Source organism: Gymnoscopelus braueri (assembly GCF_963280865.1).
Source record: "Gymnoscopelus braueri genome assembly, chromosome: 21".
Lineage (NCBI taxonomy): Eukaryota > Metazoa > Chordata > Actinopteri > Myctophiformes > Myctophidae > Gymnoscopelus > Gymnoscopelus braueri.
Window position 1 is genome coordinate 43,504,034 of NC_137623.1, and position 21,647 is coordinate 43,525,680.

Genomic DNA, 21,647 nt, shown 5'->3' on the forward strand with positions numbered 1-21,647 from the left:
ATCCAGCCTGCTTCGCTACGTTCGGTGGACATTTTTTTCTCTCTTCGCTTCTCAGTCTGGAGAGCACCCTATTGACTCGTTTTGCAGAACTACACTGGAACTACATATGTTACGTTGGGCAACGTCGTTGCTGATTGGATGTTGTTCAAACGAATGACGAATCACAACGATCACACTGTTTTTTTTGTCCCACCCCGCACCACAGACCAATCAGAAGCCACGGTTCGATCACTACCTTATGCCATGTCCCGCCTCCCTTGGAGATAGGAGGCTTTCCAGATTGAGAAGCGAAGAGAGAAAAAAAAGTCTGCCGAACGTAGCGAAGCAGGCTGGATACCAGGCTAGGTCTTGGAGGCATGTGGAGTGATCCTGTGCTTGCGAATCCCGCACAAACTTTCGGAGCTTTTGTCAATTATATAGTAGTAAGATAAGATTATTATATTTAAAAAAAACATTAAGTGCAAAAAGCTGACAACGCGTCATATCGTGCTCATATCGTGATGCACTGTGAGCTTGTAGATCGGCTATTTTGAAATCATTTTTAAGTTCTGGGTTCCCGGAACTCAGGGTTAGAACCACCTCATGAGCAGGGCCCAATTTAGCTCACAGTGTAATCCAATAGGTTGCATCACCGGGTAACCATGGTGATCAAATGAGGCCGATCTAGTAGAGTGAAATCCTCTCCACCAAATTAGCTCACAGCTCCATGCTTCTATTCTCAACCAATCACACAGTCACTCACTTCATAATAGAGGACCCTAATTAAACGTTGAGGTATGTATAACGCCCAGGATTTAAACCCGGGTCTCCCGCGTGGAAAGCCAACATCTTAACCACTAGCCTAAAGCGGAATTCTTCCCTTAGCCAGGGGAGAAAATACGTTTTTGGTAATCAGGCAGAGGCTCGTTCTGTGCTTGTTGTTTGCTGCTTTTAAAGCTTGCTGCTCACCCTCCACCACCCCAGCTACCACCTGCTATGTTTGGCTTTTATGCACTATGGGGAGATTCTGAAGGTCCCTATTGATAGGGGACATGTAGTGTGCTTTCTCAGAGTACCTACAAGCAGATTCATTCATCGTCTAGACCATGATAAATATATGGCTCATTTTATATTAATTAAAAACCGTTTTAATCCATTCATTAGTTGTCCTGACTTAATATACAAAGCGCATGCACACACGGATGCACGCACAGGTGTGCGTGCGCGCGCACACACACACACACACACACACACACACACACACACACACACACACACACACACATTCAGAGACAGCAGCTTCTAATTTTCTAAATTGCGTGTGTGCGTGTGTGTGTGTGTGTGTGTGTGTGTGAATAGTCTCTCTGTCTGAACAAAATGGAGATGAGGGGACCTACTGACCTCTGTGTGCATGCCTTCATAACCTGGACCAGTGTGTGCGTGTGTGCGTGCGTGTGTGCGTGCGTGCGTGCGTGCGTGCGTGCGTGCGTGCGTGCGTGCGTGCGTGCGTGCGTGCGTGCGTGCGTGCGTGCGTGCGTGCGTGCGTGCGTGCGTGCGTGCGTGCGTGCGTGCGTGCGTGCGTGCGTGCGTGCGTGCGTGCGTGCGCGCGCGTGCGTGCGTGTGTTGGGGAGAGGGGGGAGGGGGGAGTCTGTCGAAGAGCAGCAAGGTGTGAAACATTACACCAAACACTCATGAAGTGTTCTCCTGAAGAGCAACTTTTTTCGTTTTGGCCAGTGGCCACTTATTTCCTGTGTCATGTGCAAACTGTGATGACAGGAGAGTGTGAAAAAACTGTTCTAAGCTGTCGCAGCACTTTACCCAAAATCCGCTGTAGTGTAGATGCATGGATTAAAGCAAAATTAAATCTCACGACTGAAACATGGCGTCCTATACTGTGCAATTTGGGAAACGGTGTGAAGGAGCGCCCCCCACACTAGCGCTGTTTCCCAAACAATTAGCACAATATGAAACATGGTGATGTTTTAGTAATATAGTTCAAACAGGTGAGGCAATGACAGATTGAGGCTTTGCTTTTATGAAATATCCCAGACCATTAGGATATTATGGAAGATGCTTCTGCACATGTTGCTAGTGATGTCTGAGAATGTGCCGATTGGCACTTCAGTAGAAAGTCCAGCTCAAGGTCAAGTTCAAGCCTTGTCATGGAGGACATTTGCCAGGTGTGAAATGGTGTCAATTCAATGGTGGATGAAACTCGATCGATCAAATATCTCGGCCTGTTAAAAACAATGACGTTAGAGAATGGATGTAAATGTTGCTCAAGCTGCTGCTTATATTGGCTAAAGCGGCACTGACGTCACACAAAGCTTGGCCTGTCCGCAGGAAAAAAAATAAGAAAAAAAACGCTGGATTGGGCTGGCCAATCAGGGAAGCCGATGCTTCTTGATGGCCCTAATACAACAAACTCATCAGCACTAGTGCAGTAGCCAGTGTTGCCAGGTCTGCTTATTATAATTTCCCCCAAAGAGTTTATTTGAAAATAGCAGATCTACAAGCTCACAAGTTGTGAGCTTGTAGATCTGCTATGTTCAAATAGCTGATGTATATGTTTAACGTGCTCATGTGGCCCATAGTCGCTTCTTTTGGGCTTGTTTTACTAGACCTGGTTGCTTGTTTCTCTCACATAATCTGGCAACACTGGCAGTAGCCTTTATCAGAGTACTAATGGCAGTCATATTCAACTACTTCCTATGGGATCACAATCAATCAATCAATCAATCAATCAGCCTACCTATCTATCTATCTATGACGTCATCTCCATATGTGGATGTATTTGGGCACAGACAGACATAGACAGACAGACAGACAGACAGACAGACAGACAGACAAGCATTTGAAGATGAATGTGTGCGTATCTTGCAGACAGTCTCTTAGTTGTGTGGTGTGCAGTAGATGTGTGTACCTTGTAGACAAGGTGTTTATTAGTTATGTGGTGTGTAGTAGACATGTGTACCTTGCAGAAAGGAGTCCATTAACTGTGTGGTGTGCAGTAGATGTGTGTACCTTTTAGACAGGGTGTCTATTAACACATCGTGTGCCAGAGGTTTATTAAAATAGGGTACATCCAGTGCCAGCATATCTTCCATCCACAGAAGCCCCGACGCGGACGTGCATGTAAACAACGCCTGCGTGGTAGACGGCGGAGGGTCCCGACTAACGCCTGGAACAATAATATTTCTAACGCGATCCTCCATTGCAGAGTGATCGCTGATCGAAAACGGCTCATTTACACCACGTTAAAAAGAAATGGAGATATTAAGCTTTTAGTCAAGGAGTTAATATTGGAGTGGACGAACGGAAGCATTTTTGACATGGATCCACATCCGGCCTCTCCTTCTTAGAGACTCCTTGGATGATCCCAAAGTTTCGTTAGAGCGCCCCGCGTGGGAAAAATATATTTAAAAAAAAAATGGTCCAAAAACGGTCCGGACCGTTTATGGCACATAACGCATAGCTTCTCAAAAACGGTCCAGACCGTTTTTGGCACACAATGTGTTAACTGTGTGGTGTGCAGTAGATGTGTGTACCTTGCAGACAGGGTGTCTATTATCTGTGTGGTGTGTAGTAGATGTGTGTACCTTGCAGACAGGGTGTCTATTAGTTGTGTGCGATGTTGAACTCTCAGTTTGTTTGTTGTGTATTTCTGGTCATGTGACAGTTCACCGAGTCCCAGAACCTGAAAAAAACAATAACCAATAATGATGTCATAATTGTCCTATTATCATCATCATCATCATCATCATCATCATCATCATCATCATCATCAAAAGCCAGTGGTTCCCAAACGTTTTAGCTCGAGAAATTGTATGTCGTCCTGGTACCCAAACTACTGAGAATAGGCGATCTACAATGACACGTCGCAATGGGCAAAGCTTGTAGATCTGCTATTTTCACTACTTCTTAAAAAAATATATATATATTAATTAAAAAGATATATGGAATTCTTTTGAAATAACGTTTGAATTCTTTTTTGGAAGAAAAAACAAAGTATGAAAACATTTGCAATTTGAGATTAAAAAATATATATTTTGAAATAATAATAATACAAAGAGGAAACCAAAAAAAAATAGGAGTATTTACTTGGGACCCATAACAATTGGTCCGTGACCGACATATTGGCCCCGACCCACTGTTTGGGAAAGGAAGTGTCATAAGCCACCAAGTCTCTGTCCCAAGAAAAATGTCTCTGTAAAGAATATCTGTCTGGGGCACAACTCCAGGAGCGATAGATTTGGGGTGTGAGCTTCAGATGACCCCTTGATGGAACGTGCCAATGGGCAATTGGAAGGGGCTTTTGGATCCTGAGGACCGAAAAAAAAAAGAAAAAACAGGCCTGAGGAGGAAGCGAAGGATTCTAAGAATCCTGAAGTCTGCGGCTGCGGTGTCAGTTCTAGTCTTCTCTGGTAGGTCTATCAGACTCCTTGGGTGACAGCTTTGTGAGACGTTTGTTCTGGTTTTTGCATGACGTTCGTGTTGGGTTTAGGGTGACGTTTGTGGCGGACTTTGCGTGACGTTTGTGCTGGGCATCGCGTGATTTCCATGTCTGGCTTCACGTGACGAATGTGAATTGGCTAGGCTAGGCTTATTGGCTAAGCTAAGTTATAAAGGTAAAAAAAATAAGCAACACAACATGTTTAAAGATAAAGAAGGGGGATTTAAATTAGGTAGGGAATGCAAGTCTAACAAGACCAGGAGACCTGGTTCTGCCAGACCCAAAATGAAGTCCTAGTATGTGACACACCTACAAACCACTTTATAACTGAAGTTCATGATGTCATGAATAGTTCGTGACGAAAGGGGACGTCACAAACTTTTTTTTGGCTGGGGCCGGAGGACAAATGACCCCTGCCCATGTATGACGAAAGGGGACGTCACAAACTTTTTTTTGGCTGGGGCCGGAGGACAAATGACCCCTGCCCATGTATGGACGAAACAGATACAAAGCCTCATGTAAGCCCGACCCCTTGGGTCTGGCAAAAATATGGGTATGCAAGTCTAAAAGGATTTTGAGTGAGTTCTATAGGGAGGGGGTGGCAACTGACAAAGCCCTGTCACCCAATAGGGGTTGACACTAAGGTCTCAGAGGCACGGGCAAGTACAGGTCATGTTCTACTTGCCCGAAGGACATGCACACTTAATGTAAATCTGCATTATAAAATGATAGGTACAATTTTAATTACCGTTACTTTTAACACTTTACTTTTTACTTGCAAATTATGGGGCTGCACGATATAGACAAAACTTAATATATTTATGCAAAAAATCTAAAAATGATTACAAATAGTACATTTTACCATTTTAATACATTACAAATGCGCACCGAACGTGCACATTTATGTGCATAAATTACCTCCAGGGTTACTGTAGGTGGGGTCGCGAGTCAATGGCCGCATTGTTTTGGGGTCGCGGGCTGAAAAACTCAAAAATCATTCTTCAAAAACAGCATAGCTGTCTATGCTCTTATTTTGAATCCCACAAAATATAAGTCACTTACTTGCTTCTAAAAAATAACACTTATTTTTATTTTATACGTCCGTCTGACACATGCTAAGCTTTGCTAACGACAAACGCCAGTACTGCACTGTTGTTTAGAATCTGACACTTTTCATACAGTTGTATAAGCTGCCGGATGCATTCTTGTATTTTTTCAAGTTGTGCGGGAAAAGATTAACGCGGATGGGATGCAGCTGTGCTCATGTCATGCACACGGCCGCCCATAGAGTTAATTAGTCGCTACTATCTGACTCACAGGGAAAGAAGGCTTGAATGAGCTAAAATTAAAGCTAAAGCTAAACACTCGAAACGTGAAAGAATTATTATGACTGGCTGCCTTAAAGCCTAGCCCTACATGTAGGGTGACCATATGTCCCGCTTTGTGTGGGACAGTCCCGCATTTCAGTGACTTTTCATGCGTCCCGCAAATTGAGACGCTACTGAGAAAAAAGAAACAGAAAGTGATAGACCCCCGCCACGACTCAAACTAGCGACCACGTTGTGAATAATTATAAACAAACAACCTCCTGGTGCTTCCAAGTTGGGGGGTAGTTTGACCAAAACCGAAGGCATTGAAGAGGAGGACACGGAGAATGTTACGGTCATCAGAGATCAGAGGATTTAGCAGCTGCCATTCTGATAATGTCAGGAGATATGGACCAGGCAACAGTGACACTACGACCAGGTAGGGTCCAACCAAGTGTTTCTAAATGGACTGCACAGAACCCTATCCATCAGATCCAAAGTAGACTAGGTATTTTTTTGCAACCAAAAGACCATGTATTATGCAAGTACATAATGAAGTTGACCAAAGTTTCTCAGCTGCATTATATTTGTTATTAGTGTCTGTCTATCCTCTGAAACAAAGGGGTTCATAGTGAGAACTTGGCATCACAGCCATTCACTGTGCATACGACGCGACACCCTCAGAGATCCGTGATTTCATATTAAAAAAATATTTTTATTTTATTTTTTTGATAATAAATCGGTCAAATCAGGCAAAAATAAGAATTAAATAACATAACCCTAACCTAACCTAACCTAATCCTAACCCTAAAACCGAAATAAAGTGTGCCCTTGGTGCGCGCGCACGGGTGGGTAACATGCACGCGCGCGCAGCGCCACTGCACGCTGTGTGTGTGTGTGTGTGTGTGTGTGTGTGTGTTTTTTGTTTGTTTTTGTTTTTGTTTATTAAGATCCCCATTAGCTTTTGCCATGACAAAAGCTAGTCTTCCTGGGGTCCGACACAGACAAACATTTTAACAGAGACATTCCTTACACCAACTTTACAATCACTATAATCTAAATAAAAATAGAAAGAAATAAAAAATAAAAAGTACAATCAAGTAGTACAATTAAAACTATATCTAAATCACTTATTACACATTAAACTTCGTGTGTCTGGGGATTAGTACAGGCATGTTTTCATCAGGTTTTCATCAGGTGTTCTTTTAACTTTTTGTGTGTGTGTGTGTGTGTGTGTGTGGGAGAGAGAGAGGGAGCGAGAGCGTTCTGTTCAAGTGTTTATAGACAGATATCTTGTGTTGTGTTTAAAGCGAATTAAAAACTGTTGCAATCCCCACTTAAACACACTTGCCCGTAAGGGCAACCTGAAAGCAAACTCTACCTGCCCGACCATTTTATTTACCTGCCACGGCAGTCGGGCAACCGTTAGTGTCATCCTCTGCCCCAGGTTTGTTTCTTTGTCTAATATGTTGTTCCTGTGCACACTTACCTGACACACTTTGACAAACTGCTTGTCGTTTCCTGCAGCCACAACAATGTAACCATCTCTGGTTTTAAAACCCTGAGAGAGAGAGAGAGAGAGAGAGAGAGAGAGTATAAGTATTTTTCAATGAAACACCAATTTACTTGGAATGTAAGTTAAAAACCACATGTAAAGAGAACAATAACCATTAACCACACACACACACACACACACACACACACACACACACACACACACACACACACACACACACACACACACACACACACACACACACACACACACACACACACACACACACACACACACACACACACACACACACACACACACACACACACACACACACACACAAAAAAAAGTGAATAACCCCCCAAACCCCTGAACTATGTGTGTGTGTGTGTGTGTGTGTGTGTGTGTGTGTGTGTGTGTGTGTGTGTGTGTGTGTGTGTGTGTGTGTGTACTTGTATTACTATACTTGTTACCAAATGTCCCCACAGGTAAAGTAGAATTTAAGAAATGGACACTGTGAAAGTAAAGGTAAGTAACACAAGCGTCTGTCCGTGTGTGTGCGTGTGTGCGTGCGTGCGTGTGCGCACGTCTGGGATATGGGTTCAAACCCGGTGTGAACTTGGAACAACCCTACTGGTTTAGACGACAGGGACAACGTGCCCTGGATAAAGGAACGGGGTCACAAACCGCTGTCCCCTACGACACCACGTCTATCTGTCAACGCAACGGGCCCCTGAGCAAACCATGTTCCTCCCTTCAGGAAGGCAGAGACACAAAGACCAACAGCAAGACAATACAGAATGTCTTCTTGTGTGTTCAAACTGCATGCAGCTTGAACTGGACTGAATACTACTTCGATGATGAACGAACAATTGAACCAACAAATGCATTCATTCATTCATTCATTCATTCAAGATGTATTTATTCTCGAAATTCTCGAGTAATTAACCTCATTTGCAGATAAACATATATTATTATATTATAAAACATACATTAACCACTTTAGCCCTATTTTATACCTAGGCTATTTGAAAATAGCAGATCTACAAGCTCACAACACGTCGCATCACAACGCGTTGTGAGCTTGTTGGTCTGCTATTTTCAAACATTTTAGTACTTTTACTTTTAGTACTTTAAGTGCATTTTTGATACCAATACTTTTTTAAGTAAATAAGTACATTTTTAATTCCAGAATTTACCTTGTAACAGAGTATTTCTACATTGCAGTATTGAGTAATACAATGCATTCAACAACGTAAGTGTTGAAAATAAATTACAATTTAGGATGTGGGGAAGAAATAAAATGCATACATGTAAGAATATAATTGTTACAGATAAGTTACAGAACGAATGAACGAACACACGTACAAACGAACAAAAGAATGAACAAAAGAACAAACGTGTATTTCTTTATTCACGCAGGGAGGCCGTAGCGGCCTAAGGCGAGGGATTATTATGTTTTCGGTCCTGTGAGTGAGTCTGTCTGTCCGTCTGTCTGTGAGCAGCAAATCTCCGGGCACCGTTGGACGGATCGGCGGGACACTCCCAGTAGGCCAAGGATGAACTTGGTTTTCTTCGAAACACGTTTTGCTACTACTAAATTCTGTCCAAAACTCACCGGTACATATTTTCTCTGTAGTCATGTGATCAAGATGTATCAGTCAGATTTAGCAGATTCCATTCCAATTGGCTATTCCAAATTTGCAGGCCCTTTTCATTTTCTTTTGTCTTTCTGTTGCTATTGGTAGTCATAGCTGCTAGTTCCCCGAGTTTAGACTGCTCCAGACCGTACTGAATAACTGCTAGCTTGCATAACGTCTTTAGATTAGGACTTAGTAAGTCTAAGATGAAAGGTCATCATCAAAGAAGATGATACGATCTCCCACCTTGCACTTTATTGTCACATTACATGACTGCCAGAGTTAAAACATCGTCTATTGTCCCCTTGCCAGCGAAAACGAGCGATTTTACTGTACCTTTGAAAAATCATGGAATATTCTCCGTGACCACCGACGAACGGAGATTTCCCACAGGAAGTAAACAGGTAGTAAATTAGCTTTTTTTTGTTTTTTTTACGTCAATTCCGGGTCTGAAATCATCATTCCTAGGGTAGATAACAGCACGCTCTGCCGTAATCACTGTAAACATGATAAGGACGTACATTTACGGCCTTGGCAGTCAATGTAAGAGATTAAGGTGCGAGAAAAGAGAAAAAATTTGTGTTGTACATGGGATTAAGGTGCAAAGTGTCAGCACGTGTCGAACACATAATCCACATAAAGTATCTGACACTGGTATAATCTGCAGGTAAATCCATGAGGAAGAGCAAAAAAAATCCAAGTCACTGTCCCTGGTATAACCCACATGTAGGTCCAAGTGGGACAGCAAAAGTCTAAGACCAGCCTGACGCCAGGCGGTGATTCAGAAATGTATCACATGATCTTATCCAGTTGCATAAAATGTGTGATTTCCATGCAGCCTCAAAACAATACAGTACGTTTTGAAGTTTGGCAGTGGTGTCCAAAGTTATTGTCATTATTATTATTATTATTATTATTATTATTATTATTATTATTATTATTATTATTATTACATATACATATTTTTTTCAAATGGGGGCAGTTTGAAAATATAAAAATACTTCAGGATTGACGCCACACAAGTGCTGAAGTCATATACAAAAGCATTGCATTACAACGATTTTATTTTACTACAGTGCAATGTCAGTGGTCTATAATAGGCAACAACGATGTAGCCTTTTTTCCACATCCGTGGATTGCATTGCCATTATATTTACATTCCAATACATTGTATTTTGTTCAAATGGCAGTGTAGCCAAATGTAACCAGGTGTGAAATAAAATAAAACATAATAAAAAGCCTTTTGTTTACATCAGCGTTATCAAACTGATGTTTCTTGGCCCGCGACGTGGTCCAATGTGGCCCGCGATGTAATTTTAGAAAACGCCATTTAATACTACCACTGAATGGAAAAAAAACGAGAGAAAAAAAAAAGAAAGAAAAAAATGGCACTGAGGCTGTTATCCCCTCCACCCCCCCTTGCCGACGATTGAGTAGTGGACAAACTTGTTCTGTGAGAACAATGGCCAAGCCATGAAGCCATGGCCAAGGTCATTAGCATACGGAGGACCATGGCTGAGAAGACCACCACTGAGAGAGAAAAGAGAAACGCATGCATACTGAATGAAATGAAGTGACTGTGTCGCTAACAGTGCTGCACATACGGCTTTGGTGTTGCCATGTCTGCTTCCTATAAGCAACCTTGTTTTAAATTAAGTTGTTAAGTTGCTTGTAAATATTGGTAGTTGTGGGTTGCTTTTTATTTGTTGTGATCTTGTAAATAGGCTATTTTCAAATAGCCGATGCATATAGGTTTAAAGTACTCATGTGGCCTAAAATAGTCACTTATTTTGGGCTGGTTTTCATAGACATGTTTGCTTATTTCTCTCGCAAAATCTGGCAACATTGGTCGCAACTGATTGAGAGAGAGAGAAAAAAGAATGAGCTCAAACCGCTCGCTTATACTCTGTTCTTTAATTATTGTTCTTCAGTGGTGGAAGAAATACTCAGATAGTTTACTTAAATAAAAGTAGCAATACCACAATATAAAAATACTCTGTTACAAGTAAAAGGCCTGTGTTAAAAATGTTATTTGAGTCAAATTACAAAGTATTGGCATCAAAATATACTCAAAGTACCAAAAGTAAAGGTAAAATGTTTGAAATGGCATTGCGAAAATTGTTTTATAATATAATAATTTATATCTGCAAAGTAACTAGTTTTCAAATAATGGTAGTGGAGTAAAATAATATTTGCCTCTGAGATGGCAAGTAGTGGAGTAGAAGTGTAGAAGTAAAATTACTGGGAATTGGAAATACTCTAGTATTGTAAAAAAAAAAGTACAGTACAGTACTTGAGTAAATGTAATTTACTTTACACCACTGTTGTTCTTTAAATCTAATTATTTTGCTGCAAGAATTCTGGCACTGTAGTGAAAACGTGGCTTAACACATTGTGTGCCAGAGGTTTATTAAAATACTGTACGTTCAGTTCAGTGCCTGCAAATATGCCTGTCACATATTTGTAGCCTATGGATGAGTAAGTGTCTCGCCATGCGTGGTCACATCCCTCCTCCCCCCATTTTGGGGGGAGGTTGAAGAGCAAGCGCATGGATCATTCGAAGATGTCTGAGCCCGTGTGCGGGCATTCTGGAGCGTTTGAAGATGTCTGAGTGAGCGTGTGGCCAGACACAGTTTAGGAGGGAGTTTGCAGTAGTGGAGTCTGGAGATGACTAATGCATAATTCATGCTTCGTCGTACAATGGTGTCGTGCGGTGGACATAGCCAATCTACAAACCCTGATGCGTTGCGTCCGCGACGCGTGGGCGGGCTTACAGATCGGCTATGTTAGCCGCGCGACACCGCCGTGCGACGAATCACAAATGCGACTTGAGGCTTGGATAAGACGCTGGGAACGATTCCAACATGAAACGATTATACTCCATTCAGTCTAACGGTTTAATTGGTCTGATAAGGACATGGATGTTAACTGATTACTCTGTGGTGTGTGTGTGTGTGTGTGTGTGTGTGTGTGTGTGTGTGTGTGTGTGTGTGTGTGTGTGTGTGTGTGTGTGTGTGTGTGTGTGTGTGTGTGTGTGTGTGTGATGGGAATGGTTCCTCAGGGAAGGATTAACCACAGACAAACCCCTTAAAGGGGAAGACCACCCATTTTCAATATTTAACTATGTCATTAATATAGCATAAAGGAGTTGTGTGGAAATAAGAAAAATTTTAAATGTTAAAAATTTTAAATGTTAAACCCAAATTGATTTTGGGTTTAACATTGCAAATTACACCATGATGAGTCATCACGGTGTAATTTGCAATGTTAAACCCAAAATCAATTTGGGTTTAACATTTAAAATTTTTAACATTTAAAATTTTTCTTATTTCCACACAACTCCTTTATGCTATATTAATGACATAGTTAAATATTGAAAATGGGTGGTCTTCCCCTTTAAAACATCTCCTCTTGTCTCATTTCCTCTCCTTCCCTGTATCCCCTTCTCTCGTCTCGTGTCCTTCCCTATTCCCATTCTCTTGGTTGCTTCTTAGCGTCCCTATTCTGAGCATGTAACATACAGTTACATACAGTTAGGGGTGGAGATCGAGAATCGATTCTGTCACGGAATTGATTCCCAAGTTATTGAGAATCAGAAATCAAAAGAAGGTTTTGGCTTATCAACTATCTTATTGATTCTAGCCAGACCTGACGTGACGTCATGTCTCGAGAGACAAGAGCCATGTCATTGATATCAAATCACTGGCACAAACATCTGTCGTTCTAATAAAGCTTTTGACTCCTTGAATGTCTTGCCAAATACCGGTAAAATCAAGGAACATGAATTTAATGGCTTGCATGCACATTTCACTTCAAGGTTGCACATCAGTTGAAACCAACATGATCTACCTTTGATTGTCTGTCAACGCTGTTTGTTTCAAATATAATCTATAAATAAAGTGGATTGGATTGGAAACAATACATACGATTGATGTTGACGGTTGAGGTTGAAGCCAGCTCAACAAACACTTTTTTTTTTGCTGAGTGCATTGTATGTTTTTAATTGTTTACAGCTTGACCGGCAAATTTTTGGAAACCCCAGCACTGTGACGAGGCGCTGAGCGTCTATTCTGCGCTGTGCGTTCACGTGTAGCTTTTTTATCTGCTTGCTGAGAGTTTAAACATTTTCAACTGGGTGTTTGGAATAGAGGGGAAGCACAGGTCCGCCCGGAACCGAAGATCCGAGCCCCGAACCGAGAACCGGACCGGGTTGGGGCCAAAATATTGACTTGTCTCTCGGGGCACGTGTCGGATCAGTTCCAATTGCCACGGGTCTCGGTCGGATCCATTTGAAATGGATGGACCCGTATGGACCCGTGACGACCTGATGACCAGCTTTTTATTATTATTATTATTATATTAATCTCTTTAATCTTCGGTTTTAAAATGAGACATGCGATGTATGTTTGTCTGTTTGTCTGCGCCATTACATCAGGAGGCCGATTTTTGCACACAAAAAAAATTGATATCACTTCCACAGTTTGTGTTCAAACATCACGCAAATCGGTACACAGTATCTCTATAGTCATGTGATCAACACGGATCTGTCCGATATTTCATATTCCATCCTAATTGGCTTTTGCAAAAAGTTTGCAGGATCCGTTTTGTACAAAATGCCTCAAATCATGAACGCAGCGTGCGTTGATATTTTGCACACACATTCCCACTAGGCCGAGGAAGAAATGCCACCCTTTTCACATTGGCCTGTTATAGCGCCACCAGCAGGTCTTATTTAGCAAAACACATTTTTTGAACAAAATGCCTAAAATCATGAATGCAGTGTCCGATTGCCATGAAAGGCCTAAGAAGAAATGGCACCCTTTTCACATTGGCCTATTATAGCGCTCCCAGAAGGCCACAATAACCTACCTGACCTGGCGGAGACCTGTGCTCCGAGGAGCACTTTTTCTAGTTTAGAATGTGTTCTCGGGTTCGTTCGGACCGGTCTCTCTCTCTCTCTCACCTGGTAGGGTACGATGCTTTGGTGAGCCGTTCCCCAGCGCTTGGCCTCCTGCCCTGCATTCAGGTAGTTGGCTGCAATGTGGGTGAGACAGGCTACCTGAGACACACGGACAAGCAGACAGACAGACAGATTTAATTGCATGTTTTTTTTTTATGACGGACAGAAGACAGCTTAAAAGTGGTGGGATCTGATCCCCGACGTGGTCAGTGCACACGCTTACAGTTTGAGTCGATACAAATCACAAATAGGCAACATATGGCAAGAGGGCTAGAACCATCTCGTGGACCATCTAAATCTGCCCTGCACGTCCTTGAAGGAAAACAAAATGAAACCCCTAAAAAAAAACAAATGATAGGAATAGGCAGCATTATGTTAACGAAATCCTTTAGCCTGATGAAGACCTACAAGGTCAAGATGTTGCCCTTGAAATACATACATTTGTTTGGGAGCTATACTTTACTGTGCGGATGTTTCAATTCAATTACATTTTATTAAAGTGCCAGATGACAACAAGATGTCTCATGACACTTTACATATAGAGCAGAGACCCGAGATTGTGAGCAAGCAATGTTTACGACAGTCGCAACGAAAAACTCCCCCTTAACTGGCAGAAATATCAGGCAGACCCAGGCTCTAGGGTGGGCGGCCATCTGCCTCGACCGTGTCAAGAGGGAGAGAGAGAGAGAGAGAGAAAGAGAGAGAGAGAGAGACAGACAGACAGACAGACAGACAGACAGACAGACAGACAGACAGACAGACAGACAGACAGACAGACAGACAGACAGACAGACAGACAGACAGAATCAGAATCAGAATCAGAATCAGTTTTATTGTCACATCACAGGTTTACAAGGTAAAAAAGTGGGTGAAATTCTTTTTTGTACATCGTTCCCATCGCAACGTTAGTTTCCATAGAAAGAAGAGGGGGGGGGGAGAAGAAGAGGGTGGGGGGCAGGTGGGAAGGAGATCAAAAACAAGAGAGCAACAGAAGGCCAGACAAGTTATCTACATATTTACAAATTACCTGAGATAATAAATAAAACTAAAAAAACTAAACTAAGGTGCCTGAGCATAGCAGCAATGTAATTGCTGACAGACAGACAGACAGACAGACAGACAGACAGGAGAGACAACTCTCCTCCTATGTCACCTCTCTTTAAATGTGTGTTTCATCAGTGAGCTATGAAGTGGTGCACAGCAGACAACTGGGCAGATATAAATTAGTAGGTTAAATTAATCCATTAAGACCTTAGGCCGATTTAAAAAAATATCTAAATCCTAACTGTCTATCGGAAAAAAACTTGTGTTTCTATATCAGTGTTGCTCAAACTTTTTCACGTCAAGGACCTCCAAATGTATTGTGTATTTGGCCGCGGACCCCCATCTCAAAATATTTAGTTCCAGGAAGCAAATATGTGGGTTTAAAATGATAAAAAGAAAATATGTGTACATACATTCAAAGATTTGCACAAATTTTCAAGATTTTTCTAAAATAGCAGATCTACAAGCTCATAGTGTGGCATGAAGTGACGCACTATGAGCTTGTATATCTTCTATTAGCCAAAGTATAACATAATGGTTAAAGTGGTTACACAGATGCGTTCCCGGTTTTAATGGGTAGTTAAGTTGGTAGTTGGTAGTTCATTGACATTCTTCTGGTGTCTTATTCAATATGGTGTAAAATAGACATGGTAGTGTTGCTTTCACCAACTGTCAACCTGGCATCCTTATTTATGGCATTGTATAATATTACTATAATATTAATGTTATTATAGGCAATATGAGGAACAAAACTGTGAGAACTCATAGAAATGTCCTTTAGGTCATTTTAATTAATTATAGGCACAGGCAAGTTTCAAATGTTGGAATAAGTACTCCTTTTTTATTTTGTATCTTGCAATATTGCAATATAAAAAAATAGTCCGGTATTCAAAATATTACTTGAGTAAAAGTATTGGCATAAAAATATACGTTAAGTACCAAAGTAAAAGTACTCTATTGGCTATTTTCAAATAAAATCGTAGTGGAGTACAAAAGTACAATATATGCCTCTGAGATGTAGTGGAGTATAAATTATTAACGGTAAATGTACTTCGGTTTACTTTCCACCATTGCAAGCCAACGGAAATGTTTTGGCGTAAAGCCTTCCTCAGCGTGAGAACCATGGTGGTCATGGCTTGTCTGTGCCTATATCTAATTAAACATACCTGAAGGATATTTCAGTGAGTGCTTGGCACTTCTTTTATTGAACAGTTTTGAGCCGTGTAGCCAGTTAACCCATTAAGACCTGGAACGCATCTGTGTAACCCCTTTAAACATTATTTTACACTTTGGCTATTCAAAAATTGCAGATCTACAAGCTCATAGTGTGGCAACGAGTGCCACAGTATGAGCTTGTAGATCTGCTATTTTTGAAAAATCGTGAATATTTCTGCAAATCTTTGAATATATATTATTTTAAAGCGAACATTTTTAACTCAAACCTTTGCTTCTGAGGGGTCCCCGGAACAACATGTTTTGAGATGGGGGTCCGCGGCCAAATAAATATCATTTTGGGGGTCCTTGACATTTAAAAAGTACCACTGATTATAGCAACATAAGTTTTTACAAAAAAACTGTTAGGATTTAGAAGACATTTGTAGAATCCCCCAGAAGCAAAGATTTTAGTTACAAATGTTTGCTTTAAAAAATATATATATTCAATGATTTACACACATTTTTAACATTGTTCAAACAAATAGCAGATCTACAAGCTCAACATAGCAGATCTACAAGCTCATAGTGCGGCACTCGGTGCCGCACTATATGAGCTTGTAGATCTGATCTTTTTGAATAGCCAAAGTATAAGATAATGGTTGAAATCTAAAATGACCGATGCTTTCCCGGTATTAATGGCTTAACAGTGAATCACTGACACTGTGAGTTAGTTGTGCTCGCATTGTTTCTATCGTTGATGCCATTGTGGGCAAAAGGTAAAAAAAGATAAATGAATAAACATAGCGATAATCTACAAGCAGGCCTGGCAAACAACCTATTGTAAGCAAAGTCACATCTACCGAATGCATGCAGCTGTAACTCATTAAGACCTGAGGCCGATTCTATAAAATGTCTTCTAAATCAGTAGTTGTGAAACATACACACACATACATTGTGAGTGCACGCACGCACGCAACAGCGCACGCACGCAGCAACGCACACACACACACACACACACACACACACACACACACACACACACACACACACACACACACACACACACACACACACACACACACACACACACACACACACACACACACACACACACACACACACACACACACAGTTGCACGCACAGCAGAGCAGAGGAGCAACTAAAGTTTTTCAAATAATTATAGTTGATAAAAGTACAATATTTGCCTCTGAGGTGTATTGGAGTAGAGCTACAAGTAATTGAAAACGGTCACATTCAAGTAAATCAAAAGTACCTAGAAGTTGTACTTAAATAAAGTACATATGAACTTCCTACCACTGGTTACATCATGAACAGATGCTTGGCATTCCTCAAGTCCTGAGTTGAAGTTTGTTTTCACATCATTCCACATTTAGTCCATTTAAACAAGCTCTTTTCAATTTATAACTTCATTTATAAAACGCATACACATTTATAACTCCATATATTTATAAAGTTCATGTTGCATCCTGGGTGTTTCACATAGCTCACAGATAGTCTTGGTAAGCCAGACTACTATTACACAATCTTTGAATGTTATATAGAGTCTGGAACTACACCTCCTGAATGGTATATAGAGTCTGGAACTACACCTCCTGAATGCTATATAGAGTCTGGAACTACACCTCCTGAATGGTATATAGTCTGGAACTACACCTCCTGAATGTTATATAGAGTCTGGAACTACACCTCCTGAATGTTAAATAGAGTCTGGAACTACAATACACCTCCTGAATGTTATATAGAGTCTGGAACTACACCTCCTGAATGTTATATAGAGTCTGGAACTACAATACACCTCCTGAATGGTATATAGTCTGGAACTACACCTCCTGAATGTTATATAGAGTCTGGAACTACACCTCCTGAATGCTATATAGTCTGGAACTACACCTCCTGAATGTTATATAGAGTCTGGAACTACACCTCCTGAATGTTAAATAGAGTCTGGAACTACAATACACCTCCTGAATGTTATATAGAGTCTGGAACTACACCTCCTGAATGCTATATAGAGTCTGGAACTACACCTCCTGAATGTTATATAGAGTCTGGAACTACACCTCCTGAATGTTAAATAGAGTCTGGAACAACAGTACACCTCCTGAATGTTATATAGAGTCTGGAACTACACCTCCTGAATGTTATATAGAGTCTGGAACTACACCTCCTGAATGTTATATAGAGTCTGGAACTACACCGCATTTTTCCACAGGAAATAAACAGGAAGTAAACAAGCCGTTTTTTTTTTTTTACTTCCAGGTCAATTCCGGGTCTGACGTCATCTGGCAGTGAAAGCATCATTCATACGGTTGACAACAGCGCCATCTGGTGGAAAACCACTGAAAGCATCTCGTCTTTCTCGTCGACAGCAGGCTGAGCCTTAGCAGAATCCGACGAGAAGTCTCGCCGGTGGCAGGCAAAGAGTTAAAAGTGAATTGTTAAGCAACCGGAATCGTTCAAATTGTAAAAGGATCCCAACCCTATGTGACACCACTTATCAAACGCACCGTGGGTGTTTCACATAGCTCACCGTCAGAGGGCTTCCAACAGCAGCTGGACACTGGGTTTGTTTAAATGTCCCTGACATGGAGGACGGTTTATCTGCTCCGCTTCATTGTTGAATGTTCAATACATTTACAGGAACAATCTGTCCTGTTTAGTCGACGCGGAGCATGCAACACACACGAGCAAGTAAAAGCTAACATAAACAGACATGAACAAGTAAAATTCATGAAAGTCTTTCTCACACACACACACACACACACACACACACACACACACACACACACACACACACACACACACACACACACACACACACACACACACACACACACACACACACACACACACACACACACACACACACACACACACACACACACACACACACACACAGCTGTGCTAGCTTGCAGAGTCATGGCAACAGTGTACCGATGGGAAGCTCCTGCGTGTTTAAGTATATGTGTGTGTATGTGTGTGTGTGTGTGTGTGTGTGTGTGTGTGTGTGTGTGTGTGTGTGTGTGTGTGTGTGTGTGTGTGTGTGTGTGTATTAAGTTGTTCTAGTTACACAAACTCACACAAAACAACGTGAAACAATATTTCATGAATTCAATATGAATTCAATACTACCGTAATTTTCGCACTATAAGGCGCACCTGAATATAAGCCGCAGCAGCTAAATTGAATGATTTGTACATATATAAGCCGCACTGGACTATAAGCCACGGGTGTTTTAATGTTTAATTACCATATGTAAGGGTCCGTGCACAGAGGGGACGGTCGGGAAAGAGATGGCTGTTTGGGGAAGCTCCCATTTATTAACATTTCAACAAACAAGTAGAGATGCCGCGATCCGATTAAGGGCAGGTACACACTGTAGGACTTTTAAAGTGGTCGGGGGTCGTCTGATCGTTAAGCATTACACACTGCAGGAGTTTATTTCTTGAAATCGGCTGTCATATATCGTTGTGGTTTTCACACTATAGATTGATCCCCGACCAGGGATTACACACTGTAGGATAGTTCACTAAGATGCTATCCAGGATCAGACCCAATACATACATTTGTTTTTATTCCAAGTCATTTTAATCGACGTCTCCCGTGGGCCGTGATGCGTCTCTCTCTTTCTCTCTCTCTCTCTTCAAGTAGGCTACGCACTTACGCAGCACTAGCGTTGCCATGTCCGCTTATTATAAGCGACTTTGGGCTTGTTTCTTCTGTAAAGTTGCTTGACAGTTTAGTTGCTTATTTGGCCTTGTGTCCTAATGTTGTTTGAACCAGTTGTTTTCAAACATTTCCATGGCAAGGACCCCCAAATTAATATTTGTCTGCAGACCTCCCCCCTTCTGAAAATATGTTGTGCCACAGACCCCCATACAAGATCTGTGTGGATTTGGAAATATTCCACAATTTCCATCTTTTTTTCTCCAATATGTTCTTCTTTGAAAATAGCCTATCTACAACGTGAGCTTGTAGATCGGCTATTTTCATAAATCCAATGTATTTGTATATAAGTTAAAAGTGCTCATAGTCACTTATGTTGGGCTTGTTTTCACAAACCTTCTTGCTTATTTCTCTCGCAAAATCTGGCAACACTCACAGACAACGTCAACGACACACACACTCACACACACACACACACACACACACACACAGATCGCTCGCTCTCTGTGTGTCTCTCTCTCTATCTCTGTGCAATAGTCTCAAATAAACAGCCCCCCTTTGAGCACGCTCGCTCACTCTCATTCTGTTTTATAATAATGTTTAACTTAATACAGGACTGGACGGTAACTATGCGGGGGAAATTCTCCGTCACCGTCATCCACACAAGTATGTTTATAAATACCTTGTGACTGTAAAGTTATATCACCAGCCGATCAAACAATACGATTTGAAACGCAAATGATTTTGGCTGAATTAACAACACTGGCTTTTGCGACGCGAGCGGCGAGCCTCTCTCTCCAGTGGTGTAAATGAATGACCTTCTAATCTTCATCCTACAGCGTCACACAAAAGCAACAAAACTAGATCTACAAGCTCTATGAGGTTTCCACCCGACAGAGACAATATTATGTACTGTATAGTCCCTGTCACTGCCAACCCTAACCGGTATAGAGCGTCGCAGTTCCCGCCCACTTCCTGTTTTTTTTGGTGCCGGAAGAAAAAACTCAATGCATTTTTCCATTGACATTTCCAAAAATATTTATATCTATTAATTTAAGCCTCGAATCAAGCCATCATGACATGACATGAATCATGACCATAAACGTTTGATTCTGTGATATTTTTTTTTGTTGAAAACGGCAAAACAAAGGGTATTTATTAAATATAGTATATCATATAATTAAATATAAAATAAAATAAAATCACAGAAAAAAACGTTTTATGGTCATGATTCATGTCATCTCGTGATGGCTTGATTCGAGGCTTAAATTAATAGATATAAATATTTTTGGAAATGTCAATGGAAAAATGCATTGAGTTTTTTCTTCCGGCACCAAAAAAAACAGGAAGTGGGCGGGAACTGCGACGCTCTATTGGGGAGGGTGTAGACTACTAGAGACAACCACTTTCTTCTGTCGTTTTTGTCCGTCTCTTCATTCTCCCCTCTCATCCCCTCTCCTCTAGGCCATTGGTTTTCAACCTTTTTCATATCAAGGTCCATTATTTATTCCACATTTAAGCATTTAAGATTTTTTTCACTGCCTGTTTTTCAGTCTTTTACTTTATTTTCTAGGGGATGCTAGATTTTAGTTGGGCAGGCGGCCGCCTGCCTTGCCTCTATGGTGGGTACTGATTGGGACGCATTTGGGATAAAAGAGAAAGTGATTTAGACACGCAACAAAATACTTTTCTTTTCTTTTTTCTGAGCGGTGTGCGGACCGAGAGGTGCGCGGGGGGGCGGGGGGGATCGGAGCGGAGCCCCGGGGGGTTGGGAGGGGGGGTCAACATTAGATAATAATAATAATAATAAACTTTATTTATATAGTGGTGGACTGTAACCTGTAAAATCCATAGATTTAGGAGGTCCCCTAGTGGCCGTTAGCTGTAAAAATCCATAGATAAGCCGCACCGTTATATAAGCCGCAG

The 21,647-nt window shown here is 41.4% G+C and overlaps 1 protein-coding gene across 1 annotated transcript in view; it reads right to left on the bottom strand.

The window, feature by feature from the left end:
* Window positions 1-21,647, bottom strand: part of sugct (succinyl-CoA:glutarate-CoA transferase) — a 160,400-nt gene that overhangs the window by 109,328 nt on the left and 29,425 nt on the right. The window contains exons 9-11 of the mRNA XM_080417147.1: window positions 13,838-13,933; window positions 7,229-7,300; window positions 3,579-3,676 (exon numbers count right to left, since the gene is read on the bottom strand). Coding sequence (XP_080273273.1) covers window positions 3,579-3,676; window positions 7,229-7,300; window positions 13,838-13,933 — 266 coding nt within the window. The remainder of the gene's footprint in view (window positions 1-3,578; window positions 3,677-7,228; window positions 7,301-13,837; window positions 13,934-21,647) is intronic.